The sequence below is a fragment of the Spinacia oleracea genome, chromosome 2 (genome assembly GCF_020520425.1).
Source record: "Spinacia oleracea cultivar Varoflay chromosome 2, BTI_SOV_V1, whole genome shotgun sequence".
NCBI classification, from domain to species: Eukaryota; Viridiplantae; Streptophyta; class Magnoliopsida; order Caryophyllales; family Amaranthaceae; genus Spinacia; species Spinacia oleracea.
In genome coordinates, this window is record NC_079488.1 from 99,416,194 (window position 1) to 99,441,054 (window position 24,861).

The 24,861-nt window shown below is 36.1% G+C and overlaps 4 protein-coding genes across 6 annotated transcripts; 2 read left to right on the top strand and 2 right to left on the bottom strand.

Moving 5' to 3' along the window:
• Window positions 1-873: 873 nt before the first annotated feature.
• On the top strand, window positions 874-4,610 carry LOC110803927 (ras-related protein RABD2a). Its single transcript, XM_022009476.2, has 8 exons — window positions 874-1,148; window positions 2,049-2,121; window positions 2,724-2,771; window positions 2,860-2,907; window positions 3,081-3,152; window positions 3,264-3,419; window positions 3,508-3,611; window positions 4,263-4,610. The coding sequence occupies exons 1-8, from the start codon at window positions 1,135-1,137 to the stop codon at window positions 4,357-4,359; spliced, it is 612 nt and encodes a 203-aa protein (XP_021865168.1). The 5' UTR covers window positions 874-1,134; the 3' UTR covers window positions 4,360-4,610.
• Window positions 4,611-4,769: 159 nt separating this feature from the next.
• LOC110803926 (RGG repeats nuclear RNA binding protein A) lies at window positions 4,770-9,839 on the bottom strand. Of its 2 annotated transcripts, none has more exons than XM_022009475.2 (7): window positions 9,263-9,839; window positions 8,235-8,532; window positions 8,077-8,139; window positions 7,835-7,967; window positions 6,205-6,363; window positions 6,065-6,118; window positions 4,770-5,254 (listed from the first exon to the last, which is right to left on the bottom strand). In XM_022009475.2, exons 1-7 carry the CDS (start codon window positions 9,450-9,452, stop codon window positions 5,069-5,071), a joined length of 1,083 nt encoding a protein of 360 aa, XP_021865167.1. In that variant the 5' UTR covers window positions 9,453-9,839; the 3' UTR covers window positions 4,770-5,068. The 2 variants fall into 2 exon arrangements, with proteins under 2 accessions (XP_021865167.1, XP_021865166.1); XM_022009474.2 differs by having other exon boundaries at window positions 8,077-8,142.
• A 2,857-nt stretch (window positions 9,840-12,696) lies between these two features.
• On the top strand, window positions 12,697-14,859 carry LOC110803934 (nucleoside diphosphate kinase 1-like). The gene is made up of 4 exons (NM_001426486.1): window positions 12,697-12,780; window positions 13,043-13,091; window positions 13,441-13,672; window positions 14,438-14,859. Exons 1-4 carry the CDS (start codon window positions 12,730-12,732, stop codon window positions 14,550-14,552), a joined length of 447 nt encoding a protein of 148 aa, NP_001413415.1. The 5' UTR covers window positions 12,697-12,729; the 3' UTR covers window positions 14,553-14,859.
• Window positions 14,860-18,352: 3,493 nt separating this feature from the next.
• On the bottom strand, window positions 18,353-23,641 carry LOC110803932 (uncharacterized). Of its 2 annotated transcripts, XM_022009480.2 has the most exons (10): window positions 23,080-23,637; window positions 22,598-22,657; window positions 22,201-22,310; window positions 21,756-21,824; window positions 21,470-21,585; window positions 21,334-21,388; window positions 20,184-20,304; window positions 19,493-19,540; window positions 19,300-19,394; window positions 18,353-18,765 (listed from the first exon to the last, which is right to left on the bottom strand). In XM_022009480.2, the coding sequence occupies exons 1-10, from the start codon at window positions 23,159-23,161 to the stop codon at window positions 18,664-18,666; spliced, it is 858 nt and encodes a 285-aa protein (XP_021865172.1). In that variant the 5' UTR covers window positions 23,162-23,637; the 3' UTR covers window positions 18,353-18,663. The 2 variants fall into 2 exon arrangements, with proteins under 2 accessions (XP_021865172.1, XP_021865174.1); XM_022009482.2 differs by lacking the exon at window positions 22,598-22,657 and having other exon boundaries at window positions 23,080-23,641.
• Between the last annotated feature and the right edge of the window lie 1,220 nt (window positions 23,642-24,861).

Sequence of the window (24,861 nt, forward strand, 5' to 3'; positions counted from 1 at the left end):
TATTAACATTTCGTAAAAGTTTAAACAAATTAAATATTATTTTTAAAATTTTAAAATATTTATGAATTATCAAATGAATTTTTTTGAAATGACGTTATCAATGAAATCCCTATAGAAAAAGGAAAATAATGAACTTTGAATCACTTTAAACGATTAAGAAACGAAAGAGATATCTTAATTTTAAAATGAGAAAACTGTAAAGTGGTAGTAAATAAATAAAAAGTTGGAAGTTCAAGGTAGTAATTTAAAATAAAAATTTCATAAGGTAGTAAATACAAAAGTGGTGTATTTTAAAGGTAGTAAATACCAAAATTTCCTTAAATTTATGAGTCAAATAGTTATTATTTTTGAACAAACTTATTATTAACTAAAACTCATAAAATCTTAACTAATTGATGTCATTGCTTAACTAATCAGTTTCACTGTTTAACTAATTGGTTCAGTGCTTAAAAAATTGGTTCGGTTGCATAACTAATTGGTTTCGTTGCTTAACTAATTGAATTTCAGACTTAACTAATTGATCTCAGTGCTTAACTAATTAGTTAAAATGCATAACTACTTGGTTCTAGTGCATAAAAGTGGTCTAACGGTTAGACCGTCTTTCCTAAAAATTTGTAGTGTAGAATTCACCCACCGTATTCGTCCATACTCTTACCTATTGAATAATTTACTTAGTTTTTTAAGTGATAGAGATATAATCCTAGCAAATCTCGAGCCCTTCAACCAACTAAAATAGATAACATCCTCAAAACATCTCCTAATCGACTTGTCGAAAGTAAGTTAGTTGTGTGATACAAGGAAAACGAGGCAACTACTCTTCTCCCACACCTCGAAAGTCCTCTTTCATAACTAGAAACAAAATTGAAAATAGAAATACAAAACAATTAGGATTACAATTTACAAAACGTCTCTTTCGTGCCTTCTTCATTTTCCTCTCTGTCTATATTAACTCCCTCACCTTCACGTTTCCTTTCTCTCTCCTACCTATCTCTCTCTCCTCCCTGCTGACCTTCATTCTGTCGGAGATCCACGATTATCCGGTCAACTTTTCGCCGGCGAAATCCTTAATCCCGGCCATTTCACACGTCGTATCATTCTTCTCGATCCTCCATCCGTCACCTTCTCGTTTCAGTCATGAATCCCGAGTAGTAAGTTTTCTGTTTGTTTTAATTCCTTGATTTGATCCGAAATTCGGTGTTTTTGTTGTTGTTTAATTGATAATTCTGTGAGTTCCGAGATGTTTGTGTGATTGTCATTATCGATTGAGGTTTTTGATTGATTTGATTTGTTATTGAATTGTCGGTTGATCTGTGGTGTTAGCTGTTGGATTTGGGTATTGCTGTTTTTTTTTGTTGGAATTTGTGTAGAAATTATATCGAGAAAGCGTGTTTAAATTTTACCGGATCGATTGTTTTAGTTGATGGCAAACGTGAATTTTGTGGTTGAAATTTTGAACTTTTGATTAGGAAGTCTACACTCTGAACTTCTGAAGTAGGGAGAATTCACTTTGCGAAACATGTTAATTGTTGGTAAGAACAAAGAAATTTTTGAAAGATAGGCTAATCGTTGTAGACACTAGCTTTCGCGGCTGAATTATAATCATTTTGTGAAATAGGATTTGGTATTTACATACTGTTTGTATTTTAGAGTTTGGGTATAGAAAAAGCATTATAGCTGCTTTTTGGAAGCGCTGTAGCTGATATTTGGAAGCATTATTGCTGATTTGAGGAAGCATTGACCCCCCCCCCCCCCCCAACATGCTTCTTGCAACAGAAATATGATTGTAGTCTTTATTATGCCTTGGTGCCCTTGATAGGCATCAGATTAAATGGAAAATGCCATTCCTGGAGTGTGAAAATAATTGGATGTTCCACTGTAGAAGTAGTTGACTACTAATTTGGGTAGAATGACTCCCTTGATCGGGGCCTCTCTCACATTTTATTTGAAGTTTTGTAATTTCATGGGATTTTATTTTATTATTTTTGTTTTGAGCTCGTTTGTGAAGTCCACGTTTTTTCTTACCCTGAATGTGATATTGTCTTTTGCAGTGATTACCTGTTCAAGCTTTTGCTTATTGGAGATTCTGGTGTTGGAAAATCATGCCTCCTCCTGAGATTTGCGGTAAGCCTGTGGGGCTTTTATGTTTAGTTATACTATGCAGTAATTTGCTACAGTAATTATTAAGAAATTTGTTGTGTACGATTGAACTTGGTAAAGTAGAAATGATTCTTTAGATCATTAATGGAATTTTATCGTCAACGTGGAATTGCTTCCCTCATTTTCTTTCCAGCTGTTATTACCCCCCTGAACTGTATTTTCACATCACTGATATTCAATGCTTGGGTGTGTGCTATGTACCGTGTTGAGACCTTTCTCTGTTTTATTTTCCTGTCCTTTGGACCTTGAACTAAAGTGTCTAGGCTGTTGCAAGCCCCAACTTTTAGTCACTCAGCTATTCTAGTTATTCATTGGTTAAGGCTGCTTTGGATGCTCAATCTTTTGATAGCTGATTCCCTAGTATTGACTTGTCTGTGGTTCTTATTTGAAGTGTTTAGTGCCATCGTGTGTTATAGTCAATGTGACCTTGCCTTTCTAGTTTCAAACATGTGGTTTACAGCTTTACCAACTTTTGTTGTGAGGCAATTGTAGTTTTCATATTTATTTTTATTGCACAGCTCACTGCTTGCATGTTCTTATAATCCACTCTTCCATTATTGGTGCAGGATGACTCATATTTGGAAAGTTACATAAGCACTATTGGAGTTGATTTCGTGAGTGTTTTCTGACCCAGCCTTTACCAGTTGATTAGTTCTTAATCTTACCAGCTCGTTTCTTACGTAGTTATATTTGTTGCTTTAGAAAATACGCACTGTTGAGCAAGATGCAAAGACCATTAAACTTCAGATTGTAAGTTCTCTCCTCCTATGTCAGTAATCTCTTAGTTCTTTGAAGAAACTTATTTGGATCATATTTACATATGGAGATAATTAAAGCCTCTGAGTGACTTTCCTCACATGTATGTACTTGTCTAGCTATCACCTATAAAAATGTATAATTTAAATGCTTTTCCTGATATCCAGTGGGACACTGCTGGACAAGAGCGTTTTAGGACAATCACTAGTAGCTACTACCGTGGAGCACATGGCATCATTGTGAGTGGTTTAACTACTACAGCTTATGCTTTTGCTAACTTCCCTCTAGACCTTTGCATCTATTCAATTCCCCAACTGAATTGCTTACTCAGTTTCTGTATGGCGTCATAGGTGGTCTATGATGTAACAGATATGGAAAGTTTCAACAATGTGAAGCAATGGCTAAATGAAATTGATCGTTATGCTAGTGACAATGTTAACAAACTTCTGGTTGGAAACAAGTGTGATCTTGCTGCAAATAGAGCTGTACCATATGAAACTGCCAAGGTTATCAAGCTAATTCATGTGTTGTGATAGGATTCTTTTCATTGATCTGCTCTTCAATGGATGCTAACTCTTTATTTGCACCACACAGGCTTTTGCTGATGAAATTGGCATACCATTTATGGAGACCAGTGCAAAGGATGCCACTAATGTAGAACAGGCTTTCATGGCTATGACTGGTTCAATCAAAAACAGGTATATACATATTCTTGAGCATACCTTCGTTGTTGTGGTTGCATGTCCAGTAACAGGACTGAGCCCTTATTGTGCAAACTTACCATGTGATTAGCTTGTTAGAATCTAATGCTTTAAGAATTGAATTTTTTTTTTGTTATTTTAAGGTTTCTTTAACTAGTTGCTCTTGACTGTATTTTGCACATGGAATCAATATCTGATGGACATATAAACACTAAACTTAGTTGAACAAGTATAGGAAACTTGTGATGAGGATAGATTACATTATAAAGTTATTGTGGAAGTTACTTTTCTTCTACCCTTCCATTCATTAAGTATTCCAACTTGTTTGGTGCTTCATCCCTTGCCTCTGTCCTTATATCTCTCATCTTCAATGTGACGAAACATGGTAGTGCTAGTGTAATATCAGCTTTTGCTTGTGATGTATCAAGAATTTGTCTTTTTCTGATTATTCTGAAATAATGGTAGTAAATTCTGATTAAAGGACTAGGATAACATGCTAGTGGAATTTTGCCTTTAGATTTTCCAATCAGTGGTCTCAACTTGAAAGTAGTGTGGTATAAAGTATCTGCTTTTGTGATGCCTCAATTTTATTTTATTTTATTTTATTTTGTGTAATTAATTTAGTTTTTATTTACATTGTGATGACAGGATGGCTAGCCAGCCGATGAACAATGCCAGGCCCCCAACAGTTCAGATCCGAGGTGGTCAGCCTGTTGGACAGAAGAGTGGGTGCTGCTCTACCTAGGGAAAGTATGATACTTGATGCCACATTAAAGAATCTGATTTTGCTGCAACATTATTCAAATTTTAACATTCATAGGCACGGTCTCATCTAGGTCCCGTGTTTTAGTGGTTTGCAATTTGTTTAACTTTGAAGGTTCTCATTCTTTTCTACTAGCAGATTTGTATAAAATGATGAATCATACTGAAGATTTTAGCATGAACTTGTTTCGCCTTCCATTCTTTGACAAATGATTATTTTTTACTGCTTCCTAATATGGGAATCATTTTTTACTGCTTCCTAATATGGGAATCATTTTTTACTGCTTCCTAATATGGGAATCATACTGAAGATGCATATTTTGCCACCTAATATGGGAATCACATATGCTTCTTGAAATACTCTTTTGTCACAGCTTGCTTGACAAAAATTGATTGACCAAAAAGACTATTCTATTTCAGTAACAAAATTGAGCAAAAAGAACAGTTTTCATACCGTATTTCCTTCCTAACAACTAAATAGAAGAATCAAACATCAAATACAAAAGAAAAGGGGAAAAAAAGAGGTAACAGAATAAATATACAAATTAGAAAAACATAAAAATTCTCCTTAACGATGGATTTGGTACAGGAAACTCGCAGCTGGAAGTTCATTCCTTAGACTCAAAAGACTTAAAATCAAAGGGCAAACAAGTAAAATCCCACAAAGAGACCAACGTTTATAGCTAAAGGCCTCACTTGCCACCTAAAGTTGGGAACTCCCCGGGATCTCCAATTGCAGGAGCAGGGGCACTATATGTCCTGTTACCTCCTCCACCACCATATTCACCACCTCTTGAGCCACGACCACCACGTCCTCTGCCACGTCCTCCAAATCTCTCACCTTCAGCGGGCTTCAGAAACTCGTTAATGCTGACAGACTGCATCATAACAGCACGACAAAAGCTACGTCAAATTCAATAACATAACCTTCAAACAAGCAAAAAGCAAGAAAGGTCTGTGAAGAGAACGATAATCTGGGCGAGCCGGATACAATTTTGAAAGAGTCCTTTTCCACTTGAGAAGAGATGCTATCTGAAAGGTCTCACGTAGTAAAGTCAATGAAATATTGAAATTGATGTTTACTGGAGTATATCACATTTTCCTAGACACGCAAATTCTATAAGCTTATCCACCCAATATGCGGATATATGCTCATTCCAGAGATTCCCACTCCAGCCCATCTTTGTATGTTATCTTAGCTAGAAGGATGGAGCAATATTTCTATGGCTTATAAGTCATTTGAAAATGCCGAACACATTACAGGCAAGACCGTCTTTCCTAATCATCAAGGCAGTAGCATTCAATACTTGCATAAGCCTAAATATAACCCATGATTACTGTAAAATTGCCTAAGCAAGACAGAATGCACAAGGACGAGTCTTACAATAGAAGTGGACAAAATACATATAGAAATGCATGACAGGCCCTCCTTTCGAACAGAAGCCGACAACCATATTAGATCTTCTTGAACAAATCAGGAATACTTCACCTTTACTTGCTACAAGCCACTTCGTTGGCTCTACCAAAAACCCACATGAATCAAAGGGGTTTGATGTGAAGGGAAAGATGAACAATGTAAAGTATAGAGAAATTACAGTTAAGTAGGCTTCATAGAGAGTAAAGTAATGCAATCATGTCAGAATGAATATTGCAGAGAAAACATGAAACGCATGTCTTGATAACATTACCTTCTTCACTTTCTCCTTTTCCAGCGCTTCCTTCTTCTTATCCTTGTCAGAACCCTAACAGGGAGAAAAAGAAAAGATTTAAAATGTATCCTACACATTTAGAGAGACTAAACCAATGCACATGTAATCAGGAAGTTTACCAATTTAATGAAAACTGAATCATCGTCCTTCTTGTTTGAAAGTTGTTGCATGGACTCTAATTCTTTGTCAACCACCACTTTTCGCTCCTCGGACTTGAGGGCTAATAGAGCCTTCCGCTTCTCTTCCAGTAATTTCTCGTACTCTTCAAGAGTCATCTCCTGTTTTCAAGACGTAGCCACAATAACAATTCAAACTTTAACAAAGATTTCTTAATGAAATTAAGAATAAAAAAGGAGATTGCTAGCAATCTGCAATGACCTTATTTAATAAGCCTCTTGGACCTCTAGCTCAATATGTTAAGTGAATCAGCAAATAATGAAAACAACAAAGACCCTAATCAAAGACATCATTTTTCTTCCAATAATCAATGAATCATACATAAGAGGCAATCCATTGGCAAGTAAAATTAGCATTATGCAGGACATTATTGTAATGAGATACAAACAAATTATTGTTGAACTGCACCATTAAGCTAAAATAAAGAGACTTAAGAAATTATCCTTTCCGATACCTTTATTGACTAAGGCTCCGTTTGTTTCAATAGAAAACATTTTCACTGGAAAATGATTTTCCATGGAAAATAATTTACAAGGGAAAACTCAATTTTAAGATAGTTTTCATTTGTTTGTTTTATTACTAGGAAAGTTATAGAGAAAAAGAAAATGGACGTGAAAAGGAGAGGATGATGGGTTCCTAGCAAAATGAAAAATGCTTTCCACCCCTTAACAAAACAAACAACGGGAAATGGGAAAATCATTTTCCTTGAAGTGTTGTCTGTCAAAACAAGTGAAACCTAAATTGAAAAGTTTCTTCAATGAATTGCTTCTATACTTCTAATATTTCACAGCACGAAAGCCAAAGGACCAAAAGGCATGAGAAAAAGTTTAAATCAGCTATATCTTGGTTTCCAAGGAAGATCAGCAAACTAACTACTATAGTACTAATACCAGGAAAACTAGTCAGAAACTACAGACACACACATCGTCTTTTCTATCTTTGTTGGTCATTTCAGACTTTAAGAGATCACTCTTACTTTGCCCTTATGTTTTCTTGAATTGTCATATTGTACGAACTTACCTCACCGTTGCAAGGCCCTATATTGTTGACACTTGTACGAAGGAGAAAATAATCTACAACTAAGATGTGTATGATACTCCTCTACTTGATGTTCTTGAGGAACCATATTTGATAAGAGAGGTGTTGGTAAACCAGAAGCGAGATATTACGGATCTGGATCAGAAGTACACTTGAGGATTCTCAGCTCCTACAATATCCGATTAGATGACTTATCCTCAAAGAAGTAGGATGTTTACAATTAAGTCATCATAGATCACCTTTCAAAAACAATTTACTCAGTGACGCCAAGCATTATCGCACAAAAACATGACTTCTAATGCAAACCAGCCTTCAAACAACAATCGAACTTAGGAAGCAAAGAAAAGGGAGCCTTCACAGAAACACGCAGTTAGCTTTATGGTGAATAACATATCCTCAAACTGGGTAGAGGGCGAAAAAAAAGGTAAAGTCATGTGCATTGCCAAGTGATGAAACTTCCAACATGTTTAACGTAAAGTATCTTTCAACCTCAACTTTATAAAAAGAACATAGCAACATTGAAATGACATTTACCTTTTCTTCTGGTTCCTTTTCTTCAGCCTCCTCTGGCTGGCCCTCCTTGTTGCCAACAGCAGCATCTTCTACAGCTGGAAGATTCTCAGAGTTGACATTCTTCTCAGTTTGTTCTACACCTTCCTCGTTAACACTGGGAGTCACAGAGGCGAACCAGGCAAGAAGAAAAAGAATTCATAAATCCAGGAACAAGTGTAGAACTAGTAACAACAGGAAATAATGCACGTGCACAGAAATCTCACGGGGCAACTTCCTCTGATTCAGCACCCCAGTTTCCACGCCCAGAACCCTCGCGTTTGACCTCACTACTGGAAAGAATAGACGGAAAATATGATCAGCATTAAATCAACAGGTGCTGACATATTGATAACAGTAACACAGGCAGGGAAAGAACTTTTACCCACGCCCAGTCCCACTTCGACGTTCAAAGGTTCTGCGTGGGCGTTCTCCATCTCTCCCCTCCTCATTGTTGAAACCACCTCGGCGACCACCGCGGTAAGGGGCACGAGGTCCACCAAAAGACCGCCTGTCCCTTCCACCTTCCCCTTCATCTCCTTGACCGCCAGTCACTCCGGTGTTGTTAAAAGCATTTTCATTGCTTGGATAATCTCTATTGGTGTATCCACCGCGGCCGCGGCCACCACCACGACCTCCTCCACGGCTTCCTCCGCGTTGGGTTTCATTCTTTGCCTCCCGAACTACACCAAACATGTGGGAATTAAAGCTAAGATAAGGAATAAAACATCAAAGTGCAAGTAGGCATGAGTGCTGAAGAACAAATAGGCTCATAAAAAGCATAATATACCAATATTAATCAAGACAAACAAAGTGTAAAAAACTGCAAGGCATCAAGCTGAGAATCAGCTACCTATGGAAGAACAACAGTAAATCAATAATAATGAATCACATCATTTAACGATGGTCAGCATATTAACATGCCTTTCATTATGCATTGAATTAAAAATGTAACACATTAAATCCGAAGAGATATTCAAGTAAGCATTTTTAAGGTCAAGATTGCTTACAACAATTCAGCCTGACATGTAAACTAATTTTTCAGTTAAACATAAATGTTTCTTAGCATTGAAACATGCTTAGTGTCTATAACTCAAGCAAGAACGCCACTTTTAAGGCGCTGACTACAATTGCAAGCAGGGGAACAAACCAAGCATACAAACCACCCAAGATAACACAAAGTAGGATCCAACCCACACATAAATTCAAAGCAAACACACAAAAATAACACTTCAATCTCCAAACTAACAACAACCCACTTGCTCAAATCAAACAATAACAGTCATCAGACACCGGAAACAGCGTAGACAATCCAAATAACAACAACCCAGATGCTCAAACCTAAATTAAAACCAACAGATTACCAGAAACCCTCATATAAAAAAATAGCTATAAAATCAATCAAAACTTCACCAGCTTGAGATGGGGGCAGGGGTTTTGAGGGCAATTTCGCAGCTTTTTGCTGGGTTTGAGAAGCAGCCTGAGCTGGTGTTTTCTGAGTCGCAGCAGCAACCTTCTGCAGCTGAGCAGCAGACTCGATGAGCTGCGATGGGTCATCGTTATCGTTGTCACCCAACAAATCAAAAGGGTTCATTGTCGCCATTTTTTCAAGATTTGAATTGGGTATTTAGCAAAAGCTAAAATCAAAAGCTACAAACCCCAGCAATCAAAATCAAGAACCAAAAAAAGGGGAGGTTTTAATTTGATTTGGATACCATTTGGGGAATTTTATTTTTTCAGATCGGTTGAATGTTTGCAGGCAAAAAATGTCACATAAACTGAGATGACAAAAGGGGATAAAGGAAGAGGAGAGAGAGTGGAGTAAGTGAGTGACGAGACTCTAAAACCCTAGCCGCAATCCACAGTGAATGAAGAGAGAGACTGGGAGTCTGGGAGTAGAATCTGAACAATGCGAATTTTATCGTGTTCTTTGGAGATCAATTTGCTGTAAATAATCAGAGTAAAGTGCGGAGTACATGTTTTTTTGTTCACAATATTTATTTTCTGTTTCATTTTACTCCATATATAAACAAAATGTATTGAAATACAAAAATAGATTTATTTTAGGTTGTCATGCAAATACAATATACTCCATATCAAGCAATGTTTTTGGTATAGTTAAAGGAAGTTCACGCTATGAGCAACTTTTTTTTGAGGGGCATTATGGGGCGTTTAGTCCACCCTTAAAAAAAAAAAAAAAAAATCAGTTTCCACAAGTTCATATAAGTTACAACCAAATCTAATAAATTAAATGAGTTCCAATCCGATTTAATAAGTTTCAATATTAATAATAGTAATATTATTATTATTATTAGTCAAACGGAAAAAAAAATTCTCTCTCATGGTAAGCGACGCACGATAAGGGCTCATACTATCCTGCAACACGTCCATTGATGGGGAGGAAGAAGAAGGTAACGACGGTTTTAAGGTCCGATAATAATGGTTGTTCGTCTTTGGTGAATGAGGGCTCACCTTTCTGGTACTCAAGCGGCTAGCTTGGAGTCCACGCAACACCATAGCATCTCCATGGCGGAGGAGTTGCTGAAGGAACCTGAATCCATGGCTGACCCATAATTGGTCCATCCCAGTGTTGATCCAGTCTTGCATCGTTTACAAGAGGTAATTCGTGAATATCGATCTTTTCATTATGCTAAAAAGAGTCAGTCTACTAGGGTTGTCTGTACTGGTATGATGGATGCAATTCCTGAAATGGGTAGCCCTGTTAGGAACGATTCTGCTCGTATTGTGAATAGGAGATTGCACATGGGGGTTGGTGGGGGGGGGGGTGTTCTTAGTGGTCAGAAGGCTCCTGAAACTAGGTCTACCAATCTCTTCATTCTGCTGAAAAGAGTCAGTCTACTAGGGTTGTCCGTACTGATATGATGGATGCAATTCCTGAAATGGGTAGCCCTGTTAGGAACGACTATGCTCGTATGTGAATAGGAGATTGCAAATGGGGTGATGTGTTCCGATGTAGTTGTGTGCACTTGTTAATTGTTGGAGCTTACATGGATTACTTTGTGCTCTTCTTGTAACACTTTATATATGATTGACGAGTACAAGCGACACGTGTAACATGTTATTTACGTGGTTATGCTTACTCGTCTAATTTTATATGTTGTGAGTAGTAATGTGTAAGTATATCTGTAACGCCCCGACCTCTAATTTAAAGAATTAAGCAGCGGGATTTACCTAATTCGGTCGGGACATTACCGTCGTAACCCCCTCTTGGGAATTACATGACAACATCATAATATAATCTATTAAACCCCCAAATTAACATAATAATCCTTTTTATTTCCATAATAAAGTACGTAACTTACTAAAAGTCTTTAATTAAACTATTAAAACTCAGAACAAAAACTAGGTGAACATTACTAAAGTGAAATTCCTCGCCACTACTCGTTTCTATCGTCCACAACAGTACCTAAAACAGAAAACAAAACGGTGAGTCGAATACTCAGTAACGAACTATTCTAGTAACGTAAATTCTTTCAACTCATTTTACTTGATAAAGCAGGGAGAATAGAATAATGTAAAACATTGTATTAATTCATTCATAATCTTTTTAATTAACATGCTAGTTGTTGGCAAGTACGAACTAGTGGAAGATTATTCCACAAAGTGTTTGGGCCCATAGGAATCTGGGCTCATAATCGAACTGGTAACATTGGGCATCGGCCCGAGCCTGGACTCATAATCAATGGGAGCCTGGGCTCAACATGGGTGGACAAGTGTCCCATAGCTAGGTACATACATGACCGAGAAATAGAAATACGATAATATATATACTGCCAAACAGACTATGTCTTTCACTTTCATTTATCATGTTATATTAAATTTTACTTTACTTGACTTTTGTATTTCAATTGAAATAACATAACTCATTTAGATCATGATCGAGATCAATAAAACATCGTTTCTTTCATGGTTTCTCATAAACATCATGTTACAAGAAATAATTCAATCAAATCATATTTCATTCCCGAAATTCATAAAACATGTTAAAACATTTAATTCATAAATCCAATCATACGTCATACTTTCATAATCACATTTATAAGGGAATTGCGAGTACTAGCAATAGTCGTTACCTCAATTCCGCGATTTGCTAAGTCTTTTCCTTGGTTCGTTCTTCCTGAGCTTCGAGTCCGATTTCTTTCAAAATATTAAATTATTGAATTAGTATTAAAACGATAAATATTATAAAACCAATATTTATATGTAATAAATTTATAAATAATGAATTTATAAATATTGAATTTTTAATAAAAGAATATAAGACAGGGCTTGCTCTTTGGCCGCCATAGAACTACCCTTAACTAGACTAGACCAAGTTTAAGGAGCCATCTGACCACTAATAACATAATCTGTTGCATCACTTCCTACAATCGTGTGGGTTAATATTGGTTTTAGGCACCAACTGAGGTTGGCATGAGTGGTTAAGGGTCTCTTGCTCCTTAACCAAGGTCTCGGGTTCGAGCCTTGAGAATGGAAAAAATCTCAACTGGGAGGGATGCTGCCCATCGAGGTACCCATGCAAACTCCCGCGGGAGATTAGTCCACTCGCCTAAGGCGTTGGGAACTCCTCGTAGAACCAAAAAAAATATTGGTTTTAGGCATGCAATGATGCACTATTGCACTAATAGTGCAAAAACGTGAGTCGTGAGGTTAATGGAAATCTAACGGTGATGCGCAACTTCACAAAATTATTAACACCACAAAGTATATTCCAAGTATAAACTAGGGTTAGGGTTTTGTATTTGCTTCCTACAACCCCCGATATATATACTCCTCCTTCCGTCATTTTCCACTCTACACCATTTTATACTACTCTCCATTTCTTCCTTTTTGCACAGATTATCAAAGCAATTTCGAAAATGGAGCAAACTTTCATCATGATCAAGCCCGATGGTGTCCAAAGGGGACTGGTTAGTTTGAATTTTCACCATTTTGTTCTTCGATTTTTCCGATTCCCCTCAGTATTTCTCATTTTTTGTTGCTTAATTTGGGTTTGACATTTGATTAAATCATCAATTCGATCTGAAATTCAATTGGTTACTGTGAATTTTGATATGGTTTTTTGAGACAACAAGCTCTTGTTGCTTAATTTGATTGTGAATTTTCAGATTATGAAGGTTTTAATGCTAGGTTGAGTTTTGATTTTGAAATCATTTTTATTTAATTTTGTAGGTTGGTGAGATTATCTGCAGATTTGAGAAGAAGGGTTTCTCATTGAAAGGTATGCTCCGAATTTCAAAAACTTGGTGCAGGAAACATAATTTTATCTGGTTTCATTAGTATGTGATTAGATTCGAGGTTAATTTAACAATGTTAATTTATATGCTGAGATAATTTATGAAGATTATAAGTTATTAGCTTAAAAAAAGTGTGTTTACTTGATGTCTAGATTGTCTCTATGAATGAAATTAGAACCCAGAACCAATCGGATGGTAAAGCAACCATCTAATGATCACTGCAGTAGTACTTATACCTTTTGTAGCATTTAGTTATATACTTATTATGATCTCTTGGTGATCTAGTTTTGTTAGTTGTGGGTGCCTATTGAATGGTGTTTGATCTATGTGTAGCTTTGAAATTTGTGAATGTGGACCGCCCTTTTGCTGAGAAGCACTACGCTGACTTGTCTGCAAAGCCCTTCTTCAACGGTTTGGTTGAGTACATTGTTTCTGGACCCGTTGTTGCTATGGTCTGGGAGGGTAAGGGAGTTGTTGCTACCGGAAGGAAGCTCATTGGAGCCACCAACCCTCTTGCTTCAGAGCCAGGAACCATCCGTGGTGATTTCGCCATCGACATTGGCAGGTACTTATGTTTCAACCACTTATCTTTGTTGGGTAATGCCATTGTCAAATTTTATTGAGAATTACTTTGTGTTCATCCTGTTCTACTTTATGTAGTAGGTGTAGTGTAGTTGGCTACTTCTGATTCATGAGAGGATGCTTCATCTTAATTGCTGCCTGTATAATTTAGGACAAACATCTCAATAATTGAACTCACTGAAAGTCTGAAACTAGTCCAGGCTTGACCTCTGTATACTAAGGCTATTCTCCAAGTATCCTTTATAATTTCATGGATCAATAAAATGACTTATTTTATTTTTCCTTTTGTTGTATTGCTCGAACAAAAGTGAAACAATGCATATTATTTTGCACTTTTACATGAATAATAAGACAGGTGTAGTAAGAGTTGTGAACAAACGTGAAACATTGGATTTTGGTACTTTTCAATTTTTCATGGTGTAGTAGCAAATTCTTTTTTTCCAAATTATGATCTACATAGTGTTCTTGAAATGCTTGAACGAAGATCATATCAACACTGAAATTGTCCTTTTATTTGGGATTTAGCCATTGAACTATCCAAAAAGACTCTTGCTTTTCCTTTTCCAACTTAGAACTTTGATTGCAGCTTGTAGTTAAGTTAGAGATTTGGGTCATTGTAATTCAAAGAGGTTCTACACTTGTGTTTCCTTCATTTTTTTATGTGGGTTAGTGTTGGTGGCTCTGGTTATTGACCCTGTTGTATTGTTTCTGTGCACATTGTTAACTGATGAATCTAAATTATTTGCAGAAATGTCATCCATGGCAGTGATGCTGTTGACAGTGCAACAAAGGAGATTGCTCTGTGGTTCCCTGATGGAGTTGTCCACTGGCAAAGCAGCCTACACTCATGGATCTATGAATAGATCTTTACCTGCTTGAAATATTTTACTTGCCAAGCCTCTGTAACTCAACTAGCTAAGAGTTGGTATCATCCTTAAGAAACATGTTTGGCAAAGTAGAACTTATTTTCGCGTTGGTTAAAACTTAGTAGACAGCACTTTTGTTTGCGGAATTCTGTTTACTGTTGTTGCCTTGGTGGGTTTTGCAGGAGAGTTTTGATGACTAGTATTTATAGTAGTTGAATGAAATTTATGGTTGTTGGTGCGGCCTATTATCCTTAAAGCGAAGTAATCTTAAATGGATCGCCATTGTAGTGTTCTGTTTTTAAAATTGGGTTTTATATTATTCTCCTTCGTAAATCGATACTGATATAAAAAGAAATAGGTTGTACTGATCGAATTGGTATAATTCAATTATTAGTTGAATGAAAAAGCATGAATTGAAATCTAATTATTTTTATATAGCTTGATTACGGAGAGACATTCATGTGAGCCAACAACAAAGATCTACTGAAAATCAACGACGAGATGGCAGCAACAGGGTCCGGCTAAGGACGGAAATACAATAGCGTTCGATTAAATTCTTGAAATAAGGAAAATCTTTTACCATTTGACTTGGTTAGATAAAGAACAGCCTTAAAACAAAGAAATATGATGGAAGAAAACTTTACATTTAGCTATTCTGGTTTTCTTTGAGGCGCTAGAAAATTTTGGCTTATTTTCTAGTGATTAGTGAGAGAAGCAAATCCCCTCCCTCTGCAGTTACTTTTACTTCTTATTTCTCCATTCCCCCATAGAAGGGCAATGGCCGAGCCAACACACGAGTTACCTTGCCTGACACCAAATTGGTCTAGCGCCTGTTGTAAACCTGACACGACACAAGAGACACGTCAATGGGACTTTGGTCGTGCCTTGACATCATTTTAGGATGGCACGAGCTCGACAGGCCGACCTGCAATACTTAATTTTTAAGCAACTAACAAAAAATCTTAAAATTGTTTAGAGAGCCTACTAGCACATTATTATCCGGCCCGACCTGACATGTGGAGTGAGCCATGCATCATGCATGAGCCTCATTTATGGAAGAGAGATTCAAGCTCAACACGAAAAGAATATCCCTTGGCTCATTCTAGGCACGACATCTTAGCACGAGTGAAATGCGGGGACCAACATGTGAGCTTACACGGTCCGACGTGTGTCCAGCTCTACCCACCAATACAGTTAAATACAGCTAATAGGCTTATGGATTGTTTGGAAAATTGAACTTCATTTAAAGTTTTGTATTAGGTCTAGTTGATTGTTTGAGATTATATATTGGAATAGAACTCGGTCCAAATACAAATTCCCAAGTTGCCCTGAGAGCTTGAATAAACATCAAGCTGCCCCAAGAGCTTCGAGGAGCATATCTGTTATGTATTGAAAAAACATAACACCCCACAACAGGATAAAATAAATAAAGGGTAAGAGTTAAATGACAAAAAAAAAAAAAACCAGAATAGAAAATTAAGAGAGAGAAAGAGAAAAAAGTAGAGAGAAGAAAACGACAATAGAGAGAGAAAGTGACAAAGTGGAGAGAGAAGGTACCATTTCTTTTACAAAAAAGTATCATTTTTATTATAAAAAAATACAATTTCTTTTAAAAAAGAGTACAATTTCTTTCTTTTTTTTTTAAAAAAAGTACCATTTCTTTTTTTAAAAATACCATTGTCCCAATATTTTTTTTTGTATTTTACCATCTAAAAAAAACTTAAAACTTATTTTTTGCCACCTGCAAAATAGAAATATAGATGAAAATGTTATGTGCGGGGCTACAATAACGGTAATATTTATGATATATTCTATTTTTTCACGATTTCATGTATTTAACTCTCTTTTCTCTCACCGTTTTCTTATCTTCCATGAATTCACATAATTTTTCACCACTATTAATTCATAAAATTAACAAATTTTAATGAAAATAACGAAAGAAGGGTGAAAGAGTTACAGAAATCACAAACAAAGTGTAAACAATTTGAGGGAAATTGAATTAAGTAGCCACACATAAATGTTTCTTCTATTTTTTTTCATATTCATGTGGTAAAAAACAAGTTTTTTTTTTAGGTGGTAAAATACAAGTTTTAGTTTTTCAAGTGTTCAAAAATAAATTTTCGATTTTTATAGGTGTAAAAAACAATTTCTCCTTTATTCAATTTGCATGAAAACATTCTTAATTCTATATTTCAAACATGTTTCACGAAATTATATTGTATTCAGGTAAAAAAAGTCTGACATATTTTATCAAACCCGAAGTAAAATGATCATTATTTGCATGTTTCATACATTTTTACGGAGTAGTTGATTAATACACTCGGCAAACATCTTAGCTTTTAAGAGTTTCTCTAAATTGTATTTTCAAATTACACAAAATCTTATTTACAATGGGTGTACAATAAATATTATACACCGGAGTAAAAGTTAACTCAAAATGCTTAAAAGTTAAGCATATATATGTAAAAGTTAACTATTTTTCAGTGATAAATTTTTTTATTTTAGTAAAACTTATTACTTCAAAATAACTAATAATGTATAAAATTATTCATTTAACCCTTTAAAATGTTTATCTATCAAATTTTTTTTTTTACTAAATAAAAGTTAATCAAAACTAGGTTAAAGTTACAAATAAAAAGATTAAAGTTATTTTGGTGTACAATAAATTTATTGTGCACCTTGTGCACGCAAAACCTTTTGTTCAAATTATCAACTTTTCGTAACTTCTCATAAATTCAGGAAAATGATTCTGACTATTTTTGACAAGGAGAAACTTTCTTTTTATAGTCGATGGTTGGAATGTATAGTCTCTCCTCCTCCCTCAAAAAAGAAAAAAAAAGCTAGCCCTTCCCCTAGTAGTCTTTCTGCAAAGCTTGACAATGTTTTGAAGCCCTAGGCCCAAGCCGTGACTTTAGTCAAGGTGGTCAAGCTGTACAAAGGCACGAGCCAACACATAAAGTACGCGCATGCATTCAATCCCCCACCCTACAAACCAATAGGCCAAATGGGAATATAATAATCCTTTGGGCATACTTGAATTGAGAGTAAGACATCAAAGGGGTAATAAAAATTAAACTTAAAATAACAAGGTAATTGAAGGTGATGACGAGAGAATGAAGTAGTGGAAAAGAAAATAAACTAGTGTTGATAAAAGAGAACAAAAAAAAAAAGGAATAGTTAGCCACCATCATTCTACTAGGGTAATTATTAAGTCCTCATTTAGGGGGTAATAATTTCCCCCTTCCCCCCTTCTCACAACACCACCATTTCTCATCATAATTCCATCACACTACTCCTTGCAAGTTGCAACCATTTCAGTTCGTAGTTTGACTTTTATTACCCCTTATTACACGCAATCCAAGCATGCGCAGAGTTTGAAAAAACAGTACTTGGAGAATTTGAGATGATCCTATTCTTGAAAATATGGCCTGACAATTTGAACAAAACAACAGGATTCTGTATTTCAGAATGAGCAAACAATTCTAATATAAGAATCAAGAGATGCTCCAATAGTTAGAACTTAAGAGGTTGACAGTTCCATTTTCACCCAAATTCCGCACCATCCCCATCAAAGCCCGAAATTGAGCTAAGTATCTTCATACCACTTGGGTTCCATCATCGTTATTCATTTTCAAAAGGTAGCAGAACATGTACCACCGGTCTTCTAACCAGATTAGTGAAGCTCTGGCTAGCTGCTTCTGCTTCTGCTTCCAGGGGATTAACATTCACATTCTTGCCTCTTGAAAATGCAAAGAAAAACACACTAACTAGCAAGTAGCAACTATGAGAGCATGCAATTAAGAAAACCCAAGCCCTAAAAAGTGGCATATTTTCATTGACAAGTTTAAACTGGCCACGCCTAAATCAATTCAGTTAGGTACTATAGTTGCAGGATTTATGACCTTGTGTACTTACAAAAGCCACTCTCCTAAAACCAAACTGACAATGAATCTGGGTTTCAATAAATCTTCTGGGACCAGGCGCCATCCAGTTTAGGCATCAAAGCCAGAGAATTGCCCCGTGGAAGGAATGGACTAATTCAACAACAGTATAAAGGTTCCCAACATCTCAGCATCTAACGTTCATCTTAGTTTTCTCGGCAAGCTATCTATTTAAAGAGAAGGCTATATGATGGCAAGTCTTCAAGTCGTATGATGTCCTCAAGCATCATTTCTCTCTCAAGCTGACGGCGTGTGGCCTTCATCACCGCCTACACAGAAATAAACAAGACATGTCAAGCAAACTTATAACAAACATCCAGCGAACTACAACCGGCTTAAGCATTACCTAAAATATAAAATTCACCAGATAACCCTTAGTAACTGAAGTGTGTGAAACGAAATACAGTACATATAACACAAAGAAACAGGACATAAACTCGGACCTAAAGCCAAACATTCCAAGAGACAAAGACCATGAAACAGTGGTAATGAAATTTATTCCTCATAGGAGACAGAAGAATGCAAACCATTAAAAAAATCTTTCCATTATGTTTAAGGAGTTGAAGAGAGAAAGGACTTGATAAATTGCTCCACAGTTCATATGGTGGAAGACCATCGCCCTATGATCTACTAGTAAATAGCAATCAAAAACATTTGTCTCCAAAGACGGAGAAGTGTGAAAAAGGAGAAAAACAGAGCTACAGGTCATTACAACTGGCAAACTAAACAAACATAGAGATGACAATCACAAATGTGAAAGACAACCTATTCAACTATGGAACTTTTTGCTGAAGAGAGCTTACATTGAAGTCCATGTATGAAGCATGCATCTCAAGCCATATATGGTCAAGCAGCTTGAAGGTGATGCAATAGAGCAGATCAAATGCTGACTCATTCTCTGCAAAAGGAAAAGGCAACGTCGTCTAAGAAAAGCCAATCACACAAGATACCAATACTTGCTAATATTGAATGATCTGTAAAGGAAAGTGAAATTACCAGAAAGACACTTTAGGAAAATTGCTCCAATCAGTGTTCGTGGCTTGACTGGAAATTATTATCAGAAACACATGGTTAGCATGCCCAAACTTCACTAAATTCATTCCAACTCCAACAAACTACTGAAACTATTATCAGCACAACAGTCAGTATGCATTGAGAACCTACTTTGATCGACCATCACACACAACTAAAGAATCTATATAGTTTCAGGAGCTATAGTGCAGATGCAATGTGCAAACAGTTGAAGAAATACAATTTTGCAGACAACAACCAAAAGAATTGACTAGTTTCAAGTTGAAATTTAAGTATCTGTTCAAAGAACTCCACTAAGAGATTGAAATTTATGTATCTGTTCAAAGAACTCTGCTGAGAGGATGCGACTTTGAGGCACCACCACCAAATCTTAAGATACAAAATTATAGATGTCCAAAGTCCAAACCAACATCACACTTCTACAATAAAATAATGGAGAAGGGACTTTTCTAAGTGTCAAAAGCTGGAACAACATCAAGATAAATCACAAAATCAGACACAACATCTTAAATTCTAAGGTCAAGTACTATAAAACATCAAATGAAACTACAGAGTAATTCATCTTCAAGTAACAGAATGATGGATGCAAGAATAAGAACCTGCAGTCTGCACTGCTAATAAGACAAGTCAAACTTAGGAAAAAAAAGTTGAATACCTGCTTCAAGGTCTAGCAACTGGATCAGCATAAAGGTAATATTCACACCTGCTACAGCAAATGGGTATTCCCACATAGCCCGATCTCCCTCCTGCTTACGCAGAAGGTCCTGAAAGGATTTCTGGATAACACAACCCAATCGTGCATGTTAGTATACCTATTAAAAGCAGTATACAGACAGAAAAGGAAGTGAGCTTGGGCTGCAAAGTGGCTAAATAATGGTTTGTGTATTAGTCATGCAATGATATTCCTTCTCTGTAAATCTAAACAATAGTGAGAAGAGCTGATGACAAATAGGGGAATTAAATTTCTAGAAAACCTAGTTCAACACAAGGCAACATATTCATCACGAGTTAATGCTCATCAAGTTTGTAACTGAATTCTAAAGTGACTTGCATGAACCAAGCATCAATTCTATATAACCGAGTAAGCCTAACAAATATAAATCCATAATACTTCCACAATCAAATAACTCGGAAATTCAATTTCATTCATGGGCTGGACCCTGGAGCTAGAGGGCAATGAACTAATAAGACTCAAATAGTCCTGTGAGAAGAATCAGTAACATAGCTTAAAGTTTTCAAGTATTGAAGTTAGGTACCTAGTTTCCACTGCCCACACCGGCAACATGTATCAACATTCCCACCTATTCTTACTGACATAAAGAACCTCTCAATATCCTACCTTTGCACACGATTATGAGTCACGTCATAAAAATGCTATGGAAATAACCTCTTTCCCTCAAGAATAAGAGGACGAAAAGGAAGATGTACCAAAATACCATGACAAATAGTCAAAGATAAATTGGATGATGTATCAAAACACCACGACTAAAAGTCAAATAGCATTTAGTACATAACCATTCAGAACAGTCCAGGAGGACCAGGATATATACAAACAATTTTAATCATCAAATGTTTCCATCACACAAACACATTGTTGTTTGACAAGGCAATTGGGAGGGGAACAACTTCACCATATCAAACTCAGTAAAATCAGACAACAAAAAATTAAATATTAAAGAAACATAAATGTTCAACGAAATACATGAAAAAGTGCCACTTTTATAACTGAATAGAGTGCCAGAGATATGATATATAGATTGCATTCATCAAGGGGAAAGTGGAAAGAAAGGAACGTGATAACATACCGGAAAATTTCTAGCAAAAAATAACAAGTTCTCCAATGATATAAAGCCGCCACCCCTGTAAAGCATTGCAGAATAAGTAAGTACCAAGATCACAGAAAAAACAGAGGAAGAATCGAACAAAGGAATGCTGAAATACCTGAAATCTGTGGATGGATCTTTCCCCTGCCATCCCATTTCCTTCCATTGTTCAGATATCAAATCACGAAGTTCTTCACCAGGAAAGGCAGCATTCCACAATGCCCTCAAAGCTTCCTTCACAACATCACCAACAAGAAAATTAGAGTCATCAGCAGCATTAATCTGTATTTAAATGCTAATAATTTTGAAGACTAAGAAGACAAACAATATAGAAACCAACCAAGATGACAAGCTACTCATGTCAAATCTTTAAGAAATCCTCTGAAAGGGTAGGAAAAATGTACCTGGTGTTCTGGGTTTGAACTGTCATATTGAACATCTATACGGCTCTGCAGCCGTTGCAAGCACTCTTCCTGAAAACATATGAACCAAAAACAAGAAACTCAGAGATCCTACAAGAACATGAGCATGTTCAACAAATGACAACCTCAGATGAAGCACATAGAGAACTAATCTACTAACTCAATGAAATGTATATCTGAAACACCTCTGGCATAAAACTAAATGTTAGGTTTGCTATCATCAGTGCAAGAAACATCATTGCAAACTCACATAAGCAAATGGGTTAAAAAAACATGACTAGTGAAGAGGCTCCGCAAAAAATTCATACAAACATCAGCTGAGAAAGGTGTCATGTAAGGAACAACAGATCAAAGGTATGGACGATTCTAACAGATAACAAAAAGGAGAAACCTAACTGGTCAGCTGCTATAATCTCAAATTAATTACCTGGGTAGGAGTCAAATCAAACGATGGCCGAGCATCACTATCTCTTCTTTGAGCACAAACACACGAAAGACCTTTACCTAACCAAGCTGTTGATCCCGCAACCACCTCAGCTGCAAATCATAATCAATAGCTGGTGTCAGACAATGCCAAAAAGCACCAAAGTCCAACAATACCCTCACAAACTGAAAACAAAACCCCTTAATAATAAGCAGATGATTAAACTAACTCATTTTCTCAAACTAATCGAGAATCAACTTTACTTGGTCGTTCCGAGCAATGGTACCAATTATATCATATCAACCACTCAACAGAATATTTAGCATACATTTGGCACAACAATGACAAAATTATTAAACTAAACGTTTTCTTTTTAAAAATAAAGAAAACAAATAATCACCATTTCTATAGAAGACTATGGGTGGGTGCAGTTGATCAATATTTTTCCTGCTCAAACTTCCTGACAAATTATCAGAAAAAATCATTACAACAACCAACAGTTCTTCCAATCTTCCGAAATAAATTTGTGTCAATAAATTGTTAGGGCAGGTAGCCTACCAAAAATTCATTTTAATACCATATAATACTGTAATTTTTTTTGGTGACTTAGTAAATGACGAACGTGAAGGCAAACATAATCAATCGATACTCCGGTCATTCTCTCAACTTTCAATTTCCAGCTAACGCACAGCTTTTACCATCAAATTGACTCGATACGGTTAATAATATATCGGCAACTCAAATTAGCTCATACAATTAATTATTACTCGTATTATTAAATAAACATTGAACGAATTCGTCATACTGCATCGTTGTTAGTTATTAATTTCCAGCTCGAAGACATCGTATCTACATAAGAGAGGAGAGAGAAGGAGATAGTACCGGAATTCGTATGGCAAGAGCCGCGGTCCAAACTCTGAGAAATTCTGCGCACAGCGACAAATGAACCACCGCGGTCGTCCATTATCCGATGAAAACACAGTATAACCGGATTCTAATTTTCAGTTCATATGTAAGAATTCTTTGCCGGAAAACCTTCGCTGGCCAACAAAAATGGTGGAATCGGTACAAAACTCGCGAGTTCGATCAAAATGCAAGAGAGCGAAGAGAAAGATAATGCGAAGAAAGTTCAAAGAATCGACGCTGTAAAGCGTGGCAAGGAAATGACGGTCTCCAAGAAATTGAACCGCCAAAAAACGCCGATCTCGAACGCAAACTCGACGCTGAAATCAAGAAACGATTTCTTGAAGAAATGGAAAGAAAATTGAGAAAGAAAGATAAGCTTCGGAGAGAGAAGCTAGGGTTTCGAGATCTGCAATTTTTTCGCCATTGTTGAACTATATGATTTCTCTCTCTAAAACCTCGCGCTATCTTTCTCTCGCTCTAAATCCCGGAGGCGTTGCGCGTTTGTTAGGAAGGGACAACGCAGTAGTTTGCGACTTTTTTCTTAAGTGGGATATTTCATTTAATTTTTATATATCTTAAATTCCTAATTAATTATGTTGCTCAATTAATATGAGATTATTAAAGGTAATTACCTTTTTAACGTGAAAAAGCGTGCCTGAAAAAGGTATGATAATTATAATTAACTTTCAAAAAACAAAAGGTCTTGTGCGCACTAGGTGTACAATAAATTTATTGTACACCAAGATAACTTTTACTCAATATTTTGTAACTTTAACCTAGTTTTGATTAACTTTTATATTAGTAATAAAAAAGTTGATAGATAAACATTTTAAAGGGTTAAATGATTAATTTTATACATTATTTGTCATTTTAAAGAAATGTGGTGTGATAATTATGCTTCAAAAGAGTTGGGGATATTATGGTCCATGTGTATTTTACTACCTAGATGTGGTGTGATACAAAAAAGTTGATTGTATTTACTATTTAGGGAGTTTGGTTGGGCATTTTGAAATGGTTTGAAATAGAGTAGAATTTATCTCATCAAATTTATTATTTGGTTGAAGCCTTTTGATATGGAATCTAATACCTAACGTTTTCTAACTCCACCCAATACCCATAGAATCACATACCTACCTCTCCCCAAAGTTTTACATTCCATTTCATTCAAGGTATAAACCTTAACTCACAAAAATGAGGATAGAGATGGGCATTCAAAGTTGAACGGCGACTGGCCAGCCGCCGCCGCCACCGGCCACCTCCGATTCCAGTAACCCATCACCTGTGCCCATTTTCTCTGCAACCTATCACTTGCCATGTCTTATCCAGCAACGCCGTCATTAGTGACCCATATTCTCTGACAACAACCATCACATGTGACCATTTCTCCGATAACTCAACGAGCTTCTCCAACATGGTTGTTACTTGTTAAAAATAGGAGCTTTTATACTCCAACAACACTATCCGACGTTGATCTTTTCTATCACGACATTTTTCCGAGCGTATTCAATTATTGGTTTAGAAAATAGGTATCTCGATTATCCAAAGTTGTACTTTCGATCGGTCTCTAAATAATCTTTATTAATTTTTGAATAAATATACATTTCTATATTCTCTGAATTAACATTTTTATGTCTTAATCACTATATAAGTTTAATCTCTTTCCAAAAGTCTAGTTAAGAAAATTCAAATAAATATTAATTTTGTACAATAATGTTAGTAACGTTTAATTTATATTACATGCAGAAAAAGATAATGATG

What these genes read in the sequence shown, in the direction of transcription:
- LOC110803927 (XM_022009476.2), top strand. An exon ending in GCCTCCTCCTGAGATTTGCG is followed by an intron (nt 2,122 to 2,723) that starts GTAAGCCTGTGG and finishes TTATTGGTGCAG; the next exon opens with GATGACTCATATTTGGAAAG. An exon ending in ACTGGTTCAATCAAAAACAG is followed by an intron (nt 3,612 to 4,262) that starts GTATATACATAT and finishes TTGTGATGACAG; the next exon opens with GATGGCTAGCCAGCCGATGA.
- LOC110803926 (XM_022009474.2), bottom strand. Translation starts at nt 9,452, where the DNA reads ATGGCGACAATGAACCCTTTTGATTTGTTGGGTGACAACGATAACGAT. An exon ending in CCTGCCCCCATCTCAAGCTG is followed by an intron (nt 8,533 to 9,262) that starts GTGAAGTTTTGA and finishes TGTTTGGTGTAG; the next exon opens with TTCGGGAGGCAAAGAATGAA. An exon ending in ATTCAGTTTTCATTAAATTG is followed by an intron (nt 6,119 to 6,204) that starts GTAAACTTCCTG and finishes TCTCCCTGTTAG; the next exon opens with GGTTCTGACAAGGATAAGAA.
- LOC110803934 (NM_001426486.1), top strand. Translation starts at nt 12,730, where the DNA reads ATGGAGCAAACTTTCATCATGATCAAGCCCGATGGTGTCCAAAGGGGA. An exon ending in GAAGGGTTTCTCATTGAAAG is followed by an intron (nt 13,092 to 13,440) that starts GTATGCTCCGAA and finishes ATCTATGTGTAG; the next exon opens with CTTTGAAATTTGTGAATGTG. An exon ending in TTCGCCATCGACATTGGCAG is followed by an intron (nt 13,673 to 14,437) that starts GTACTTATGTTT and finishes AATTATTTGCAG; the next exon opens with AAATGTCATCCATGGCAGTG.
- LOC110803932 (XM_022009480.2), bottom strand. Translation starts at nt 23,161, where the DNA reads ATGGACGACCGCGGTGGTTCATTTGTCGCTGTGCGCAGAATTTCTCAG. An exon ending in CTCTTGCCATACGAATTCCG is followed by an intron (nt 22,658 to 23,079) that starts GTACTATCTCCT and finishes ATAATTTGTCAG; the next exon opens with GAAGTTTGAGCAGGAAAAAT. An exon ending in GTTCAAACCCAGAACACCAG is followed by an intron (nt 21,586 to 21,755) that starts GTACATTTTTCC and finishes GATGTTGTGAAG; the next exon opens with GAAGCTTTGAGGGCATTGTG.